Below are 22,303 nucleotides of genomic sequence, written 5' to 3' on the forward strand. Positions count from 1 at the left end.
CACACACACACACACACACACTTTGCTGACGCCTCTACTCCATAAAAAGCCTTTTTTAAAGCGTCTCGCTGCAGAGCGTTATCACAGCAGCTGAGCCGGGAGAGAACAAGCTGTCATCGGCGCTCGGTGACACAAGGAGCTTTGTCAGATAGAAAATGAACAGGTGGAGCTGCAAAGATTATACAAGCAACTCTTTCCATCGTCTTGCACTCACCAGAGTTCTTTACTCGAACATCAGCGAGGAGAAAAGTGTTTCATTCCTTTTTTTCCCCACAATCCGGTAGAAAATATGTTTTCCATGTGTTTGACCAGTCGTTAGAAGTAAAGAATATATGCTTCAAGCATGAGAACACATCATGCAACTCTCATAGGAAAACGTATCCATCACTCTGCCGTCCATTCAGAAGGACATGTTGACAAGGACCCATATGTAAAGTCATTTGGGACTATTTTCAGCCCCAGTAAGGCGACATGGGGGCAAGTCCTAATGATGGCTTGGTGAAGCCACCGTGTTCCAGGGATGCCTTTGGGTCGGGGAAGCCCTGGATGATTCAGGGGCCTCCTGGGTTGGACCGGGGCCTCGGAACATGCTGGAGATCGGAGAGCCGACACTGAGCTGTTGTCAATGGGCCCGACATTTTATGACTCCTGAAAGCTGCTTTGCATCCGGTGATATCAGTTGCAGTGTGGTGAAGATTAGCTTCGATGCACTTATCAATGTACTTTACTGTCTTTCTGGGGCAACAAAAAATATAAACGATTACCACATCACGAGAGTACACACACTTCTTGCTACTGTCCACCTCCGTCTCAGTTTCAGCCTCCCATTGCCAAGGCTACAGTGTCGTTAAATGTGGATTCACTCGGCCCACCACAACACATTTGTCGTGTGTGACACAGTCTCTAATGTGGTACTGGGCTACAGCTTGCTGCATGCCAGTTTTTTTTCAGGTCACTGCGCCACCGCGGTGATATTTCATTACTGGGATGCCGAATGGTGCTAGAACGAGCATTATGCATTGTCTGCATCTTCCTGCTGAGTAACTCTATATGTGGCGAGAAGGCTCATGGCTGCGTCAGTCTCATTCCCAAACTGTGCTCTCTTACCACTTAACCTTTTGTCCTGCAGGGTTCAGTTAAACCTCCCACTGCCCTCAACACTTGAGCAAACACCCGCCGCCAGCCTGCGCTGAACCTCGTCGCTCTGCAGGCTTGTGTCTTTTTAGATTTTGTTTGTATTCTACGTCATCTCAAGTTTCTATTGCAATCTTGTGACTGTCAAAAGTTAATATACTCTTTAAAACCTAAGATGTTACTCTTAGACAGGAGATGATTGTGGAATGTGAATATAACCGATGCTAACAGTGGGCTTAAGGCGCAAGACAGAGTGAAAGCAGCTTCACATGATATATGATGCGTTAGATGATGCCATGTAATATGCTAAGGCACATATAAACAGAACATAAAGGTACATCAACTTTGAGGCTTTACAGTTATTAATTTTTTTTACAAAAGTAATCTGTCATTTTAAAAAACAATAATTTCAACTGTGTTTATTACAGTAGTCAGTGAAGAAGGATTTGTGAAAAAACATCGTCATGTTTAATCATGAGCAAAATAAAATGACCTGTTTTTAAAGTAATCCCCATATTAACTATTGGGAATTATTTCAAAAACTGTCAAACTCAAAATTCATGTTCGATGTTGAGTTTATTTGGAAATGCCTTATAGACTTCGCTGGACTTGTTAAGTTACGCCAGTATTATTCACCTGGTGGCAGTAGTGAGTTCAGCATATGTCGCTGCCAGTGTTTCATCGCATTGTGAAATTCCTATGACTCACTGTACCACCTTGTGGTGCAAAGTGGTATTACAAAGCGTTCAGGCTGTGACTAGCTGTACCACTTTCAGTGCATGTCTTTATGTTGTGACAGTAATCTATGGGTTGTTTTTTACTAAAATCACAGCTTTCTTCCATTATTAAATTAATGTTTTAGTTTAAGTACTTAATTATCGAGTTTTCCTTGACAACTATGGAAAGCTTCGGAATCAGAGAAGTTCTGTTATGGGGCAAATCAGCCCAAACAAGCCAGGTCAATGTAATATTCCTTGTCTGGATCATTGATCTTCCTTGTCCATTCAGTGACGAAGCATTTCCACATTATGTACTGTACTCTGGCACTGGCGCGGTGTCCTTTTTCATTCGCACCTTCCGTGGCAAATAGGCGCTGGGGACACAAGTGTTACCCCTGACAGCTGACGAGCTGTCTGTGCTGGAACCGGTGCGAGGGACAGAGTGTAGGTCAGGTTTTTCCGGTGTTGACAGACGGGTGTCGCTATATGGGCGCCAGTGCTTTGTCACCGTGCCCGTTCCAGACAGCGCCGCACGGAGACGCGGAAATGTCCGAGGTCAATGTGCGGAGTCATACACAGTCCCAATACGTCAATATGAACTTACAGTGCGAATATCAATGTGTCCAACTGTGTCACGCCGTCCTAATTAATACGTTCACGACCACACGTGCAGCAAGTTTCCTCTCCAGCAATCCTCTTCTTCTCTGTGTCAACAGTTGTCAGGTATCAGTGGTGTCACCTGTTTCCTGTTTTTCTTCTGTTGTCCTTTCATTGTTGCTCACGTTGCATGGACGTTTAGCCCACATCGGGAACCTTGAATGTTCTTTCGGATCGCGGAACTTTTAAAAAAATGTCTCACAGTACATCAACCTTTTCTCATCTTTTCACTTAATTTTCTGTTTACAAATACGCTTCTGCACGATTTACTATTTATTTATTTATTTAGTTATTTGACAATACACATTAATGAACAGTCATTTACAAATTGTACACAAATTGTTATTGTGCCAGATTATAGCAAAACTGCTATTTTACATCTGTATAGTCCCGAGGCAGGTCACACAAGCAGTACAATGTATAAAGGAATACAAAACACAATATAAAAACACGATATAAAAACTATTCAAATTACATTTACATAAAATTAATGCAGAACTGATTTACTTTAAGATAATGTTTAAGTTTTTTTTAAAAGAGATGTAAGTTGGTCGTTCTTTTATATCTGTTCCTAAACTGACCTCCTCTTATGGACAGTTTGTCCAAATGTTGTTCTTCTGTGTGGGATGCCAACATCTCCTGTGGAGGGCGCTGTGGTGCTGAGACCCCTCACTGGTTTAGGTTTAATGTGGGTAGAGAGTGGGGGCGGGGCAAGACTATTAAGTGCTTTGTATACAAGGCAACAGTTTTTAAAAATGAATAATATTTCAAAAATTTAGCATTTTGTATTTTTCAAGAATATTCCAGTGACGATATGACCAAGACTTGGATCCAGGATGTTTATGGACTTTCTGAAAAGGGTTTCTATGGGTTTGCTCTTTGTTTCTCCAGTGAGTCACCAGGATGTATTACAGTTTTTCATGTGAGAGTTTGATGTGTTTTTTAAAGGAGAGTGTTGAATGCAGAGTGACCTGAGATACTTGAACTCCTCAACAAGGTCAAGCTCAGTGTCTCCCAGGAACACATGGACACGGTTTTCTCTTTATTTAATAGTAAGGATGAGTTGATGAGCCACTGCTGTATGTCTGCCAGGGCTGCTGTGAGGGGAGACGATGCCTCCTCAGTTGTTTTAGCAGGAGTAGAAATTACAGTATCATCGGCGTACATTTGAAAGTGGACATTTTGACAAACATTTGGCAGGTCTTTGACGTACACAGAAAAAAGTATAGGTCCTAATAGACAAAGGAAGCAGAGATTCCGTATCAGTAAGAGGAATACTTGTAAAAACAGGTTTTGGGGATTTTCCTATAAATATGTTAAAGGAACAATTTTTAGTCTTGGAATTAGCAGAGATTACGCAACGTCGTGCTGACACCGCTGAGTGAAATCAAGTCAGTTATGGGAAGCGGGTGACATTTTCTGCGGTTCTGAAATAGTCCCAATGCTTGAGACTTTAACCGAGGTCTGAGTGGATGATAATGTTCCTGGAAGGCATGCACCTGCTGTCATCCTCCCTGCTCCGTAACAATGTGAAAACCATCATGAAACTGGAATAACACTGTGGGAAAAGTGCTATTTCCATATACTAAACCCAAGTCCTCGATTTGACACTGGGTTTTCCTGCTGAATATTTATTGGCGGTGTAGTTTTATTTGTTTGTCTTACTTTTTACGGCATCATATTTCACTCCCGGATATTTGGGATTCTGACACGCGGCTGAAGGGCTTTTGAAGTGTCTCAAATGTCGCACAGAAATCCTCCCCAGCATCTCTCTTTAAACCCCCCCATCAATCCCTGGCTGCACACCCGAGCCCTCTGCTCTTATCGCTGGCCACTCGGCCCCCTGACGTCCTCATGGGGGCTGCACTTTAATTTGGAAAAGAGCCAATTGCTATTCTTAAAACTCCACTGTGCTGTTCGACTCAGGGGAGAGAGAGAGAGAGAGAGAGAGAGAGAGAGAGATTTCCGTCCTCCCATCACTTCTTCACGTCTGGTGATATGGCTCTCGCTGTAGATTTTGTCGCGTTTGCGTGAGAGTGAGTGGACTTCTTGACGTCTGCGAGGGGGGAACATTGCGAAGGCAGTCATGAGCTCCAGCATCGTCAACTCTTTAGCCAAAGTTTATGATCCAAACCCTCTCCACGGCCAGAAGACGGCTGGAAGGAAGCTCTCGATGAATGGATTGGAAAAATCTCAATCTGGTGCTGCTGCTGCTGCTGCTGCTGCTGCTGCTGTTGCCTCTTCATCGTCGTCCTCTTCCTCTTCTTCTGATGCTGCCCTGCGGAGCGTGGAGAGCCGGATGGATTCCCTGACCTCTCAGATGGAGCGCCTCCTCAACATGCAGCACACCGTCCTGACCCGGCTGGACGGCCTCTCCCAGGATGTGACGGGCATGGGCCGGGACCTGGCCTCCATGCGCGAGGAGGCCCAGAGCAGGAGGCGCAGCTCGGGGATCGAGGCGGCGTGCAGGGAGCTGCGCGGCGCCGTGGAGAGGGCGGGCGAGCGTTTGGACAGTCAGGGGCGCCGGCTGGAGGGGGTGGAGAGGCTGGTGGAGGGCACCCAGCAGGTCATCAGCTTCATCGGGGAGGTAGTGAAGGGCTCCAGGCTGGTGGAGCTCCTGTTCAGACAGCCTGCAAACAAAGTCAACAAGAAGGTGAGAGCTTCTAAAAAAAAAAAAAAAGGGTTTTCTGCAGCCTGGGAGCCCAAACACGTGAAAAAGTAAAGGTTTTACCGTAGTTTCATAGTGAGGAGCAGTTATGCACTGTAGAGAAGTACAATCTATGGTTAGACTATTTCTACTTGACTGTATTTGTTCAGTGACAAAACGAGATTTATCAAATTTGTAACTATAAAATTTTTTTATTTTTATCGTTTTAAAGAAAATCCTGATTTTGGGATTATTTATATACATTTTAGCTCTGAGGACAATCACAGCAATAAAGTTGCACTTTTGATAATCTATCTGATGTCATTTTTAAGTGCATTGAGAAAAACAAAATCGAAAATTGAATTGAAAGTGAATTTTTTCTTGAAAAAAACCTGATTTTTATTGAATTTTTTTTAAGGCCAAATGGCCCAGCCCTGGTTCAGTGCTTTTTACACGGCTGCTGATGAGTCTAAGTGCATTTGAAGTGGATTTGATAAGTGCATCGATTGTCTTGACTGGAAACGTCCAGCAGCCTGTTTGTTTTGCTCTGAAACAAACAGCTTCAGCCGTTTGTAAGGTTCCCAATAAATACTTGATAACTAAACTTGTTAATTCAAGGTTTTAAGAATTTGTTATTTCTATGTGTCCGTGTCCTGATAAACACTTTTGCCTCAATCAAACATACTTTGGTTGGTCCAATTCAAAGTGCTTCACAGGAACATTGACACCGCGATGACGAGGCAAAACAAGAACAAGGAAACAGAAACTCCAGGACGGGAGTGTGAACGTAACCTTAAAATTAGAATGATATTGAGAGAAATGGAGGATAATTAAACTGACTTCAATTTCAGTCTAAGTAATGAAATTTAAGTCAAGATTTATTAAAAGTAATGAGGACAAATACAGCTGATGAGATAACACAAGGTTAAAAAAAAAGGAAGTAAAATGAATAGATTTGAATCATAAAATAAATAACTCCAACTATTAAAAACCAAGAGAGGAGATTTAAGCATTCTTTTCAATGTTTTGATATTTATTTATTTTTATAGGTGTTTTCTATTTTGTTACGACGAATAAGACCCGCTGGAGGAACTGCAGCGCGACGATGGCGAATCACTCTCATATATCGTGGTTAGAAACATTCTGGGGGGAAAATAATCTTTGAGGCCCTCAGAACAATCTTTCAACCTCTGCACACATACTTAGCTTTTTATTTATTCTTCTTTTTGTTTGCCTCTGACTTTTAGTAAGTAGTCTTCATGTTCTGTTCCTGAGCGATGTTTCCTGAATAAAGGCATCTTTCATTGCAAATGATGTAATTGTGAAATGTGTAAATGAACGGATATGTTGTAAAAGCTGTTAAAATCTAAATAAAAAGTTAAAACAAAAGTGAGATGGCTTTTTAGTTTGTTCGAACACAACGAAGCCGCCTGCCTTTAATGTTTGACTGTGACTTTCCTCGCTGTTCTTGCTGCTGCTGCGTCTCGCCACGTGGTTTCTCTGTAATGTTAAGTACTTTTCCGTTGTGTGCAGGTTGTCATTGGCCTCTGAGGTGTCGCTGATCAGACTCGGGCTCTCTTATCTTGTCCAGACTGAGGTTTTATCAGCAGTGGGACACGCTCAGTTTAGCTCTCCTGTTCTGAATAGGTGACATTCATGCTGGGATTGATTAGATGAGCAGGCAGCGCCTCGTATGGAACCACAAATAGTCCTCCAGTGTGTATTTATAATGAGTGTTCTCACATGGCGGAGTGAAGCAGTCGTTCTCTGTACGTTTCCTGAAGATGTGAGCTTGGAAGTTGTTTTTTTTACGCTTGTCTTTACAGTACATGTAGGAAACTGAGCAACTGAAGCCTCTTGCAGGCAAACAAACAAAACATCCATGAGACTCCTGAAAGCGTTCATACGAGATTCATTCCTCCTTTAACACTTCATCTTTGTTTCTTCTCTCCACAACAAGGCAAAGGATGACAAGGACAAATCCAAGCTGAGCCTGAAGGGCCTGAAACCCCAGAAGAAGAGGAAACCTCAGGACTCATCAGGTAGAGAAAGAAATGCACACAAACCCCGAGATCAACAACTTCAACACTATTCATGGAGCTCATCGAGAAACAGATTTTTTTTTATTACTGTACTGTGACAGCTGAGGTCTAAAAGAGAAAACTGAAAAGGACAATCTTCATGATATTGGTTTATTTTTGTTTTTATTTAATAAAAAAAAAAAAGTATTTTTCCAGTGGAAGATGAACTTTCTACACTGTTACCTGACTACCTGTAGAGTTTTTGTTTTTTGCCTTATTTAAATGTCCTTTGTAAACTAAACAAGAATGGAAAAATGCTCAATTGGACATTTTATTGCCAATATGAAGCAGAATCTGAGTAAACACTTTTGTTTGGACCAAAGTTTGGATTAATTTTTTCAGTATTTCCTCAGGAAACAAGAAACATCGTATTCATAATGCGGGTCGTACATGGCTCCGTCCGTGGTCTCCCCTCCACTTAAGGTGTAGGAAAGAGACCAAATTCACATGTACACAGAGTCCTAAACCTCAGTCCTCCATACTTCCTGTGACCCACTTCCTGTCCTCTCTGGACCAATCACAGTGGAGGATTCACCTGCAGCCATCCTCCGATCTTGGAACCTCCAGTGTCCAGTCACTTCCTGGATCCATTATTTACATAACAAAGGGTTATTGCCTCTGTGTATCACTGAGGCTAAAGTGGTGGCAGAGCACATGAGAGGACGTTCAAGCCAGATTAGTTCAACAAATGGATCTGCTTAAAAAAATTAAATAAAACAAAAATGGCTGCAAAAACTAATAAACCGCCGTCAGACCCATAACTGAGGTCTCCTTGCTGGGAGGCGACAGTTCAAACCATTACAGCACTGAGCCGACTCACCCCAAAGCGGAGGCCCAAATAATATGAATAGCCACGTAAATATCACATAATTCTGACTATATAGGGTTTCTCACTGCTTCTGAACATCTGATCTCACTAAGGATTCTACTTGTTTGCTTTCTAGGGTTCTACTTTCAGTACTTTCGGTCTGCTCAGATCTGTGTTTCTCCCACTTCAGATGTCTCCTCGCTGAACGAGCCTGCGCTGCAGGAGCAGGTGGAAAAGCTCAACCGGCAGAACGCCGAGCAATCCCACGTCAACGCCGAGGCCGACGGCCAGAGGGGGGAGGACCCAGCGAGCGGCGGCAGGAGGCAGGAGCCGGCCCCCCGGATCCTGGACGCACCGCACACCTCCGCTGCCCCGTCAGACGACGGGAAGAAGGAAGCCAAGGGAAGGTCGGATGAGGAAGGGGTGTTTGGGGACTCGGAGTCAGAGGAGGAAGAGCGTAAAGAAGAAGAAGAGGAAGAGGAAGAAGAGGAGGGTGAAAAAGTAGAGGACGATGCGAAGAAAACACATAAAGGGGAGGCAGGAGAGTCATCGTCAGATGAGACGTCTCTTCTGCCACAGGAAAGGTAAACAAGACCAGACAACACACTTCTGTAACAGTGTCATCCATCCATCCATCCATCCATCCATCCATCCATCCATCCATGCATCCATCCATCCATCCATCCATGCATCCATCCATCCATCCATCCATCCATGCATCCATCCATCCATCCATCCATCCATCCATCCATCCATCCATCCATCCATCCATCCATCCATCCATCCATCCATCCATCCATCCATCCATCCATTTATATAATCTCACTCTTGGTATTTATTGATGTTGTTCATCATTCATCTGTGTTCATTTACTTAGTTTTATATATATATATAATCAGCTTTATTTATTTTTATCATTAACTCAACTGTGTTTTCAATGTTTCATTGCACTCATTTATCTGCTTTACCTTTTTGAAAAGTTAAAATTATAAAATTCTTTTCCACATTATAATTAATTTAACTGAAAGTTTTCAATCAGAAAATATTTCTCCTTTTCTTACCACCTGAAGCTCTGAGGAGGTCGGCGACGTCGCCACCTGCAGCAAACGTCGCGTCACCGAGGAGGACCTGGTGAAGGATGACCTGAAGAAGAGCCGGGTGGAGGACAGCGAGGCGGAGCAAGCCGAGGAGGCACAGGAGGGCGGCGAGACACAGGCGTCCAAATCTGACGACGCAAAGACAGACGGCGAGGAGGAGGCGAAGGAGGGAGAATCTTCCGTCAAGGAGTTCACCATCGGTAAGATGTAGGAAACGCCTGCAAAGCACGAAGGAAAGATCTGAAAGGAATTAAAGGTGGAAGTAGGTTCATAAGTGTGTGTTTGGATAGTGAGAAGAAGCCGGAGCAATAATTAACTAGAACCGTCACTCGGTAGAGCTCAATACCTTCGCCAACGCCAGATTTATCACCATGGAAACCAACAGATTACAAGGTTATTTGATCCACCACACCACTGCTTCCATCATCTGTCATGGTGGTTTGATTTGCTTCATGTTGTCACTGTTTGACACAGACGTACACACGTTTACAATTTATGTGTGACCCCCCCTCGACCTTTGACCCCCAACCACTAACCGTGGTAATGACATCAATGCCTCATGTGACATGTCAGAGGACAGGGGATTTAAACCTGAATATTTTAGTGTTGGTTTGACATAGATCGGATTAAACTTGACCGTGTTATGACGGAAATAGTATTTTGACCATGTCATCGATTGGTCCTTGGACGGTGACAGATCGTTTTTTTTTTTGTATTTTGCGAAAAGTTGGTAAAATACATACGTGCAAACCAATAAATAAATAAATAAATAAATGAATACACGCGGCCAAAAACATTACCTCTCATGTTTCGTTGGCGAAGGTAAAAATATAAATCTAATAAAATAATCTGCAGGATTCAGCCTCCTCACGACAGAAAAGCACTTCTGGATCTAACTGGATACCATTTTGGAAGATTTGCTAAATATGAGCCCCTCAAAGTTTAAAAGGAAGTTGAAGGAGTTGAGGTTGATCCCAAAGAGCATCAGCTCAGTTCACACAAGCTCAGTTCAGCCACAGATTGAAATGATTTTCACTCACAATATTATCTGGCAGGAGTTTAGGCCTCAATGGTCCATAACCGGTGTATGACAGCTGTTCCCTAGCCAAGGTCTGGACCCCGGGGAGGCCCGAGACTTTCCTCCCTCTGAAGATGGAAGATTCTTTAGTGTAAAAAGTTGTGCTCTATTGGTAAACAGCGTTCTTAGTTTAATACTCAGGACGTGATATATCATTCAGCGTCTGCTTGGCTCCTTCAGATCCTCCGTGTGAACTCCAGCTTTGCCACTATCGGCTTTTCATTCATGTGGCTTTATAGCAGATTCGGTGTCACAACATCATGCCTGCTCGAGCGTCACCAGCATGTCAGTCAGCATAATGAGACCTTCGGCATGCGGCTATTTCCAGCCACTTTGTTTCTAGGGATCGGGGAGGCCTCCTTCCTCTTTCCTCCATTTCACTTTCTATATTCAGCCGTGGCCGTTCTGTTCATTCTCTGTTATTTCTCTCTGTTTGTTTTCACCTCCATCATGTCAAGATTCAAGTCCCCCACCGCTGGCGCCTTTCGACCACCGCATCGTGACGCCCAAACCTCACCAGATCGCCACCTACTACACCATCAACAGAGACGAGGTCCTGGGAGGGTGAGCATCAACTAGTTTGTCGGCAGTTCTCAGCCACACACCCTTAAATTCATCACCCCCGGCTGTATTGACATGGCAGAGCATCGCACGCCGTGTGTGGGAGGGGCTAATGGTTATTTCAAAGGCGATTGGGGAGGGGGGAAGGGGGGGGGGGGGGGGGTGGTCGCCTCACTGATGTATCAGACAAGTGTTAAATCCGGCCCCTCAAACTGGAGATTACTCCTCTGCACGCTAGAACATTTCTCACATCGCTGACATAATGGAGCAGGATGTCGGCCACACAAGTAAAAGCTGCAACAAGCTGTTGTTTTTAATTACAGATTACTTTTGTATTGGAACCACTTGAGGGACCGGGAAATGAGACACGAGGCCTCTTAACTTGTGTCATGCCGGTTTCATGTATATTTATACAGTTTGAATAGATGAGCCCAGAAGTACTACCACAATTCCAAATGCAGTGTTTAAAAGCTGATTTTCATCTTCCATTATTATAAATATCAATAATGTAATAGATAATAGATGTAATATCATGTAATACCAGATGTAATAGATGACAACATTTGATAATTCAATTTGAGAAGTTAGTAAAATTTTTTGAAAATATTGAAAATGCACTTTGTTACAAGTCATGCACTTAGAACTGTGTTTGCTTTTCTTTCATTAGGGGACGTTTTGGACAAGTGCACAAGTGCATTGAGAACTCGTCTGGTCTGATGTTGGCTGCCAAGATCATCAAAGCCCGCAGCCAGAAAGAGAAGGTAACGGCGGCCTGCGAACGATGGATCCACGTTCCATCGGACGGTTCCTTTCACTGCGGCAGAGCCCCGGGAAGGATCAGGTTTTAAAAATAGACGCAGATCCGCAGTCTGGAGGCGTCATTGTGTCTATATTTCTCTCTCTGTCTCCCGAACAGCTGAGTGTTCACATCATCGTCTGAAAGATTCAAATAACGTAAGCGTTTCATGCGACTTTCAGCAAAAAAAAAAAAAAGTACAAATAAGTGCGCCCACAATTTGTAATGATAATTTAGACAATAAGTTTATTTGCTTCACCAAGAAACTTTCTGCTTCGGAGTTAAATCACCAAGAACAACAATCAACAATCCAGATGAGGGAGCGAATAAAGCCACTTGAGGCTGCCGTCCATCGTGAAACGTTTGCAGTATACAACTTGTAATCTAACGTAGTTTCTTTATCTCTTTCACAAAACAAATTCCTTCTTAGCCGTGCAAATTTTGTAGCTCCAGATATTTCCACTGGGCAAACGGTACAAACTTGCTTATCACATCAGAGATGTAGATACTTCTACATTTGTTGTGTTACCTGGTCCTCCTGCTCAATACACCCCCTTGTGGTGCAAACTTGTACTGCATGGCTAAACTGGCTGATTTTAGTATATGTGCCAGCGGGACTGTTGATTTATTTCATTTGGCTTATTATTTGATATTCTCTGTTCGCCAGCGTCACTTTTAAAGACGTGTAGAAGCTTTAGAAGTTTAAACATGTATTAAACCATCGAATGGGCTTTTTTAAATATCTTTTCTTTTTTTTTTACTCAAAGCAGCAGGACTTTTGAAGGTTCTGTCAGATCAAACACTCCATGTGAGAGTTGCAGGACAAATGTCACAGTTTTTGACCGACATGCTTGGCATTCGAGGAAATCTTCGCACGTTGAAACGCCGTCATACGACACCGTGAAAAGAGCTCCTACACTCCCGACGGGACTTAACACGTTCTGCTCATAACGCTGTCGTGAATCTCTCAGAAACGCAATTTCAACTCCACTTGATTAACTTGCTTACAGTTACGTAACTTTCTTTGAAACGTCAACTCGCTCTCCGCTTATATCCACATATAAATCTTTAATTGAACTCCAACGTAATTGTTTTTCTGTGTCGTTTTTTTTTTTTTTTTTTTTTTTTTTAGGACGTGGTGAGGAATGAAATCCAGGTGATGAACCAGCTGAATCACGCCAACCTCATCCAGCTGTACGCCGCCTTTGAGTCGCGTCACGACATCATCCTGGTCATGGAGTAGTGAGTCACTTACGAGTTTTTATGTTGTGAAGTGTGTATTGTGCGCCACGTTGCTTTGCGACAGCAGTGGCTGTAGCTGGATGTCTGTGCTGCAGCGTGGAAGGAGGGGAGCTGTTCGACCGCATCATTGACGAGAACTACAACCTGACTGAGCTGGACACGGTGCTGTTTATACGTCAGATCTGTGAGGGGCTGCAGTACATGCACAAGATGTACATCCTGCATCTGGACCTCAAGGTACACCAGCTGCAGTCCTCTTCACGTTAACAATTATCTCTTCTGATTGGACTTTAAACGTTAGTCACACTTAGTTGTACTTCAGTTAGTGCCAGAATATGTGACGTGACGTCAAATCATACAGTTACTCCAATAAAATCTAAAGGAACTAATGTGGAACACAAAGTGAAGATATGGAGTAAATGAGAAAGTAAATGATAAAGTGAAAATAATGAGAAAAGACGGTCAAATAAAATCACATTATTGAAAAGAAAATGTCAAAATATGACAGATGAAGTCAAAATATTTAGAAAAGCAGTGAAAGTGTGAGACAAATATGTAAAAAAAATAAAAAGGAATTGATTATATTGATTAATGGTGCGATGCGATCTGGGTGACAGTTATCAGACTGTCACCCCCGCGACCCGGAAACGGATAAGCGGAAGAAAATGAATGAATGAATGAATGATTATATTGATCTGAAGAAAAAAAAAAAGTAGAATGTGGAGAGTGAAAGTCCAGCTTATCAGAGAAAAATTCTGAAGGTGGAGAAAATATTGGCTTGATAACTAATGGAAGAGTTTAATTCATATTAAAATATCAAAATAAAGCTGAAATATTGGAAAAAGGTCCAAAAAGTTCAATCATTTTGAAACATTGAGGGAAAAAAGTGAAAATATAAAAAGAAAGAAAAACTAATTTGAACTCTACAAAAAAATTGTAGAAAAAAATATACACACCTAATCATACATATATACACACACATCATATATCTGATCCCACACGACTGAAAAGGGGGAGGAAGAGGTCAAATTAGTTCAATCTGACCACTTCACAACAGATGTCAGCAGTTTTAAAGGTTTGGATCAAGATGAGCGGGAAAAAATTCAATAAATGGAGGAACTGCTTTATTTTTGCCAGTGAAACGTGTTTTCTCTTGTTAAAGTGACCGTTTGTCTGATTGTTTTTAAAAATCAACGCTTCTCTTGTCTTTTCTAGCCAGAGAACATTCTGTGTGTGAGCAGAGCCACCAACAAGATCAAAATCATCGACTTTGGCCTTGCCAGGAGGTAAAAAGAAATGCTCTCACATCTAGCTATAGATATATTTTCCTTTTTTCGTTGTCAGCTTTGCTCACGGACCTGCTGTGGTGTCTCCGATAGGTACAAACCCAGAGAGAAGCTGAAGGTCAACTTTGGAACGCCCGAGTTTTTAGCTCCAGAAGTCATAAACTACGAGTTTGTTTCATTCCCAACAGACATGTGGAGTCTGGGGGTCATCACCTACATGCTGTGAGTACGGTTTGCACACACACACACACACACACACACACACACACACACACACACACACACACACACACACACACACACACACACACACACACACACACACACACACGTATGAAAAAGAGAGATAACCCGCCCGTCATGTCTGCGTCCAGGCTCAGCGGCTTGTCTCCGTTTCTCGGGGACGACGACAACGAGACGCTCAACAACATCTTGGCCTGCCAGTGGAACTTCGAGGAAGAGGAGTTCACGGACATCTCGGACGAGGCCAAAGACTTCATCACGCGTCTGCTGGTGAAGAGCAAGAGCTGGAGGATGAGCGCGGCAGAGTCGCTCCGGCACCCCTGGCTGTCAGACCAGAGTCTGCACTTCCTATTAAACTTGAAGGTAGGAGCAGCAACGACGTGATATAACAATCAAGAACTGACGCTCAATTATGCTCCAGAGAGACACGAGTGCTTCCAACGACTGCATTCGATCCACCAGAGGGCGCTGTTCTAAATCAGAAAGAAATAAGAAAGCAGACTGAAGGCCTCTTCATACTCCATAAGAACAAGACGAAAGTTCGGCAGTGCGGGGTCCTGTCGAACAAAATGACGTAATTTCCTTCTTCCAGCTCCTTCTGGCCGAACAAATTTGTTTGGGCTGTGCCAACCGCCCTGGCCGAACTATGTGGGAGCCGCACTGCCGAAACTTCTGCACTGCCGTGTGCTGCGCATGCGTGTTCTAGTTCGCTCATGACTATCGATAATATTTTAATCATATTTAGCTTGTAACAGCGCTCCTGTACGAGCGCCGCAGCTCGTTAAAATGTCGGAGTGTAGGCTGACGTGATGCACCTGAACGCATCACGAACAGCTGTCAGCTCCTGGAGTTAAAACTGGACTAACATCGCGCTCGGACAAAAACTTTCTTATCACTGAAAAAGTTCAGAGAAATGTATTTCTGAAAGCACTGGAGGCCGGAAATAAACTGTGCAGTTGAAAAGTTTAAACGCCGCTTCACAGACTTGTGCCTGCTGCGAGGGGGCGTGGCCTGCTGCGAGGGGGCGTGGCCTGCGAGTTCGGCAGCTTCTTATCGGAGTATGAACAGTCCTGCCGAAAAAGCTTTTTTTTTCTGCTGCTGGCTGACGTCACTGCCGAATTTTCTTCTTGTTCTTATGGGTTCAAAAGGGAGTATGCAGGGGCCTTAATGCTGAGGCAGCTTGGTGAGACCATTTTAAAGAATGTCAGTGATGCATATTGTATTAATTTCACACATCTATGGCGGTGGCTGCCATGCAAAGTCCTTCTCTTCCTCGAGTGAACAGGAGTTCATTGAAATAGTAGCAAAGCTCTTGATGTTACAAAAGCTAAAACTGACCTTTGCCTCAGTGAGAACGACGCGGAGACAGCCGCCCTGCAACTGTTTTCACTTAAGAGTGACAAATAATTTGAACTGGGGTCCGTTACGCGACGATGTTTCAAGAGAAAACCCATCGTTTTTGTATTTTCATCTCAGAAAAGTTTCATGTTTACGTTTTTAAAATGATGTCCGTTTACATGGAGACGGCAGAAACGCTGATAATGACGTAGTCAACATGCCAGGCTTGGTGGTGTTGTTTGTTTGTGTAATGGAACCACACACATGCACGCAGAGAACAAGAAACATAAATAAATAAATAAATAAGCAAGTACTTGGACATTCCTTTTGGACAGACTATGAAGTTTCCTGTTGCGCTTCTCGTTTCAGAAAAACAAGTGTCACTCCACGCATGCTCCCCCACCAGAGAGCTAGAGAGGTAAAGTCACTTTTTATCTGTTTTTTTTTTTTTGTTTGTTTGTTATCTTTTGTTGTTTTTGTCACTTTCCCACTAACTATCCTTCTTTCTTTTCCCACCTTTACTTCCCACTCAGAAAACACTGTGAGGCCCTCAGCATGCCTTTTGACAATGGAGGGCCTCGGAGCCCAACACTGGACCAATGCTGCTGTACTTGTTTAGCCACTGGATGACAGCGATGAGCTTAGCTTAGCGCCTCGGCTTGTAGCTCTGACCCCACTCGTGTCAGAAACACACAGGGAAAAACAAAACAAAACAAAGACTTTATTTCAAATCACCGGTCACTTCATAGCTGTTTAGCTTAGCATTGCTATCCATCTGCTGACTGTAGTTCCACCGTCATGTTGTTTCTTTGTTGTTGTTGTTTTTTTTTGCATGCTTTGCACTTTCTCCAGCTGACAATTTGGAACAAAGATATAGACTGAATGCTGTTATTTAAAGTTATATATTTTTGTGAATACAGATTTATTTTTTCTTTCTTTGAATTTACAAGTCTTATTAACTGGATTTTTCTTTCTTTCTTTGGGCACTAGATGATGATACATGTAGAATGTGTTTGAATTTAAAGTCACGCCCATTTAATTTATTTTGTACATATACATATATATATATATATATTACAAAAAACTCAAGTCTGTCTATCCTCATCACCCCCCCCTTCAGAAAAAAGAAATGAGAGGAATACTTCCTGGTTCGTGCTTTTACTCCGCAATATTTCTTGTCCTCTTCCACTGTAGCCTGCGTCACCTTCCGTATGCGTTCACGCCGCTATCTCGACCGGCTTCAGCAGCTTGGAGTCGCCGTCTCACCTTCCATGAAGGCATAACGAACAACAGAATACTACCTATGAAAGTCTCACGTTTATGGTAAATGGACTGAAGTGGATTCTTATGTTCTTTCGTTTACTGGTTCAACACCAGGATGTACTTGAAGTACAAAGCGTTAAATCCAGATGCAGTATTTTTCAATTTGATGTGCACGTTACATATGTGTGTGTGTGTGTGTGTGTGTGTGTGTGTGTGTGTGTGTGTGTGTGTGTGTGTGTGTGTGTGTGTGTGTGTGTGTGTAGGTGCACAGTTCCGCTCGAATGGCCACGGACAGAGCCGAGGAGACACAGCTCATTGCTTTATTGTTGTTTTTTTTTTTTTTAAGGTCAATTGGAGGTTGGATGATAGTTTGACACTCAGTTGGATTTGGAAACCAAAAACCTTTGAGATCTGAAGACTTGTTAGTTTGAATTTATGATACCTTTTTTCAAGTTTTCTTGCTTAATGAGTCATAATTAAATGTAGGACTTAAATAAGTCAATAAATACTACGCACCAGAGAGCACGTGGAGTAGTCTTTGTGTATGTGTTTTTAATTTTTGTCCGATAAGAACGTTCAGGTTTCCACATGTGTGGAAAGAGTAGCTCATGTTTCATATTTCTGGTTCTCAAGCTTTGTTCACTTTGTGAAGGTGTGTTATAAGTAGGGATCCACCGATACCGACACCAGTATCGGTAACATACTGCACCGAGTACTCGTACCCGGAAAAAACGCTTTGCGTATGGAGTATAAATTAGGCTTTATGGCATTTATTAAGTACTCGTATCGTAAAGTGGTATCAGTGCATCCCCAGTTAGGATCATCAACATTAAGCTGTATTCACTGTACAGTGATTAACATTAGCAGAATTATAACATTTATAAGTGACACATTCTGCTTTCCCGGCTCTATAAGACAGTTTGCTGGTCCCACTCCTCTGATTTAACGCGTTACAACAAAACCACAAAGCCTCTCCCACCAACAAACAAATGCAGGAATCTTCGAAAATATTCGACACTTTCAACATGTCTGATTGAAGGGATCCCAACAGATTGAAGCTCGTCACCCGCTCACTCATACAAACAACAGATAAACCAGCCATTATCGTTAGATTTGTAAACAGGAAGCATTAACAGGCACTACTCGAACGGGGAAAGAAACCAAAAGGAACAAACGTGTATATAAATGAGAACTTAAACAGAATGCGGACATCGCCGCCAGGCTTCCACTCCGAGGAAACAGAACAAAATACAATGGCTGTGGACACACAGCTGCAGAGTGTTGGTGCAGCTGGATGGGCGTCAAGAAGAAGCAAAGGTACCGGTCATAAAGGAAATGCAAGATCTGAACAGGCACACACTTCCAATCATAAACGACTGAATAAATTACTATAAGATGGGGATGTAGAGACGGAAGTATTCCCCTTTATGCTTGGAGCAAGCAGAGCAATGGGCACCCTGTGATTTTAGGCCCCGCCCCCTTTGACATGTTGAATGATGCAGATTTCTGCACAGCAGTGGCCTCAGACTTACAGACCGCTGTGGAGAAGAAGAAGAAGAAGAAGAAGAAGAGGATGAGGATGAAGAAGAAGAAGAGGATGAAGAAGAAGAAGAGGATGAAGATGAAGAAAGGCTGTAACAGACCTTTTCATTGTTCCACTTTGGTTCACTTGGACACGCTGCTGTGCTTCTCAGGACCCCCGAGCGCTGGACGGGTGTTTTTCCAGGACTTTAATGAAATCCCACGTCTCCCGTCACACTGCGCTCTCTGGGACGTCGAGTTGTGAGGGAGCTCTCTTTCACGGGGGGCTACTGACGCCCTCCGCTGGAGCAGATGTTGTCATACGTTATCGAATGTACAAGAACCAAAACAGATCGGGGAGCCTCTCTGATCGCTCCGCCACATTAGTTCAGATGGAAGGGAGGAATCCTCTGACCGGGTCGCCGGATCAAGTTCGGCTCTTGTGTTGCTTCTGGCACAAAGACAGACCCGAACCTAGATTGTGTATGAAGAGTTTTCTTTTTTATCCCTTTATCAAGCTGTTCAGCCATTATGGACAAAAGAAATGCTCGCATTCTAAATTCCTGGCAACTCGATTAGAGGATCTTTTGACCATATTAATTAAACAAGATGTTTGTTTTCATTGCCGTTATTGTGTTATAAATCTGAAAAAACCCATTAAATATATATATTGTGGGAAAAAACGTATAAAAAAAGGTAAATAATGTCAACGTCAATGTCTGATTATATTTTTTTTTACTGTTAATTGTTTTTATTGCTTTTAAATATTTATTATTTGTTGCTCATATGGTCTTTTTTCTATTTCTGTAACTATTAAAATTTCTCTTTTATGGGAATCGAATCTGATCTAATCTAATCTAATCTAATCACAGTTTAAGCACATAAACCCAAGACCACTCAAACACTTGTTCTAAGGCACATGTGTCAAACTCAAGGCCCGCGGGCCAAATGTGGCCCGCCACGTTATTTTATGTGGCCCGCGAGGGCTTCAAGGTCTGATTGTCTTTTAAAATAAAAAAATAAAAAATACCGTAGTGTTTTCAACAGACGCGCAGAGGACGCCTTGGGGTGCGCGTCTATTGGCAACATTACGGTAATTACATGTGCCTTTGTTCAGGCGGAAATAATTGGGAATTTGAGCATATCCAGGTTAAGATATTCCCCGCGCCGACCAGTGTTCCACCCGACGAGAGACAACCCCCGTGAGAACCCCACGCGGCGGCGAGCGGCGAATCCCCCCCCGTCCCGCGTGCGCTGCGTTGAGACACTGACACGGGGTCACGAGGGCTGAACGACGTGCGCCGTGCGGCATGTGCGGAGCGGTGTTAATAATAATAAAAAAAAACGCCTACAAAAATTTGATTTACTGTTGTTTATACACTTTTACACCAACTGCAAAATATAATTTGATCAAGTAGTGAGGTTTGTTTCTTTGAGCTCACGATATCTTTGTAAAACTGCATTGACCATAAACTACATTTCGCACAATGCATGCTGATTCTATTAATTTCAAAATACTAAAGATTTAATCTTGCAGTTTTGTTACAATCTGTGTACAATTTATATATGATTGTTATATTATATTACACGTGAAGATTGCAGCGTATAAACATCAATGCAATTTTCAACAAGTAGAATTGAGAAATATAAATGATCCCAAAATGTCCAGGAAGAGAAAACCTGATGCAGATGAGAGGCTGTTTCATGAACGATGGGGAGGAGAAGACATGTTTGTGCTTCAAGGAGAAAAAACAGTTTGTCTTTAGTGTTCTGAGGCGTGTCGGTTGTCAAAGAGTAAAATATAAGTCCACATCTTGACACCGAGTACGGTGGTAAGTATGACAAAGTTAAACTTAACAGAGCAACTACCAGATATATATTTTTATATCTATGCAAATGCATATGTAATATTTGTAATATGAGTAAGTAATAAAGTCAGAGTTATTTAAAATTGAGGAGTAGTTACATTTATTTTACATTATATTTATTTACATTTAGTTCCATTTATACTGTCTTACAGTTACATTTGGCCCTTTGAGGGCAGCCATGATGCTGACGTGGCCCTTGGTGGAAATGAGTTTGACACTCCTGATCTAAACTTTATCTTCCAACACTCAGCTACTTGTTAGTTTCTTTACAATGTTTTTTTGACTTAAATGATCTGAATTCCGGCTTCAAGTCCAAGTCAAGTTCTCACACACAATCCCGTGACGGCGTTGTCCTCGGTTGGAGCCTCGCGAGGACAAACAGTGGCAGCCTGTCGCGTTCCCTCAGCCTGTCTAGACTCTAATAACTTTAATGAAAGTGGTCCTGGCAGACCGTGTGCACCCAGTGATAGTCAAAACAAGCATGTTAAATTAATAGCGTTGCAGACGTGTGTTACGTAAGAGTAGGACATTAACACACAAACACACACGACTGCCACCATCTGTGCTCCAGTTTGGAGAAACAAAAAAAGAAAAAAAAAAAACAACTTGTACTCCTCTACACGAGCAAAACTTTTATTCTTAAGCCGTACTTTTGTCTGTCTGCATTAGATAAGCATGACTCGTTGGCGCCAGCGGAGGACAAATGTGGAAGAGAATATCACACACACACACACACACACACACACACACACACACACACGTTTTTCAGCTTTGTCACTATCTTCTGTGGGAAAAGCTCCAGATAAAGCCTGAATGTCTTGTTTGTTCCAATCTATTATGCATGTAAAAGCAGCAGTGTGCGACGCTCCGAGATGATTTACTGTAATACACCAGTAAACAGTCAACGTTTTAATCAAGGGACATTTAATCACTTCAAATTGTATTGGAGCGCACGTGCCTCAAAACTTTCCCCGACAGATTGACTCGGGCTGTGAAAACACGGACTTGGCTCCTGATTCCTGGTATCATGGAAGCTCTTCTACTCTGTTGTTCTGACTGAAATGAACTTTCTAGGCCACAACCTCGTTTCAAGTGAAAAGGTTTCGTTTTCATTTCAGAATTGTTTTTCCTTTCCACTGAAAAAAAACCAGAGTTTATATTTTGTGCCTGCACTGGATTCTATTATTATGACTATTCCTGGGATTCTGCACCATTAAAACACCTTTTTTTCCTTCAACATACTATGTTGGGTTGTGATGCTTGAACAGAATTTCGTTGTATTTAGGACAATGACAATAAAGCGTTTAACTTGTTTTTGTAGTAAAGCCGCACACACATGCAGCAGAAAACAAGAGGTGATAAACATTAACCCTGGGAGAACACGGATATTCTGGTGGACAGACCGCCAAGTTGGATTGTTGTTACGGTGACTGTCAAAATAAAAGCACCAAGTCCCAGGAGGATATAGACTGGGAGTCATGAACACGACGGAGGAAACTTTGTTCTGATTGTCTCTACTGAGCATTTTCCAAAAGTGCCACCGTGGGAGCCGTTTTCAAAAAGTGTTGTTTTCAGTGGCTCAGAGCACCGTTGTCCTACAAGCAGAACCCGACAACGCATGGAAAGATTGAAAGCGATGAACAGGACCTTAGACGTCACATGTATTTATGCCACTTCAACATTCCAATTGACAAGAAAGAATTTCATGTTTACATTTCAATGTCCCGAGATAAAAATGTTTAGTAAACCAAAAAGTGCTTTTTCAGACTTTCATGTTTTAGTCTTAACCACATTTATTTTCCACATCAATGAACACAACTAATGGAGTCTTTTCACTCAGCAGAAGGACGCCAGTCTGGCAGAAACTGGTGTAGAAGTTAAAAAAAGAGTCCACTCTACGAATGTTATAAAAGCATCCGGAAGGTTTTTAGTTCACATCTTGTGTAAAATATGTCGAGATAAAT

General features: G+C 42.5%; 1 protein-coding gene across 4 annotated transcripts in view; it reads left to right on the forward strand.

Moving 5' to 3' along the window:
- The window catches only part of mylk4b (myosin light chain kinase family, member 4b), a 42,819-nt gene extending 25,350 nt beyond the window's left edge, over positions 1–17,469 (forward strand). Inside the window, exons 3-15 of one of the 4 annotated variants that reach the window (XR_013935755.1) lie at positions 7,118–7,199; positions 8,237–8,630; positions 9,117–9,343; positions 10,680–10,785; positions 11,450–11,543; positions 12,711–12,820; positions 12,916–13,057; positions 14,036–14,106; positions 14,200–14,328; positions 14,481–14,712; positions 16,057–16,105; positions 16,882–17,010; positions 17,214–17,469. Coding sequence is in view for 3 of the 4 variants with exons in the window: in XM_080474216.1 (XP_080330342.1) it covers positions 4,597–5,163; positions 7,118–7,199; positions 8,237–8,630; positions 9,117–9,343; positions 10,680–10,785; positions 11,450–11,543; positions 12,711–12,820; positions 12,916–13,057; positions 14,036–14,106; positions 14,200–14,328; positions 14,481–14,712; positions 16,057–16,101 (2,199 nt within the window). In the remaining variant the exon portion in view is untranslated. Of the gene's footprint in view, positions 1–4,442; positions 5,164–7,117; positions 7,200–8,236; positions 8,631–9,116; positions 9,344–10,679; positions 10,786–11,449; positions 11,544–12,710; positions 12,821–12,915; positions 13,058–14,035; positions 14,107–14,199; positions 14,329–14,480; positions 14,713–16,056; positions 16,106–16,220; positions 16,633–16,881; positions 17,011–17,213 lie in introns of those variants that run through there. The other 3 variants (XM_080474216.1, XM_080474217.1, XM_080474218.1) reach the window with 3 other exon arrangements.
- The last annotated feature ends 4,834 nt before the right edge of the window (positions 17,470–22,303 follow it).

The sequence above is a fragment of the Lipophrys pholis genome (assembly GCF_963383615.2).
Source record: "Lipophrys pholis genome assembly, chromosome: 10".
Classification (NCBI taxonomy): domain Eukaryota; kingdom Metazoa; phylum Chordata; class Actinopteri; order Blenniiformes; family Blenniidae; genus Lipophrys; species Lipophrys pholis.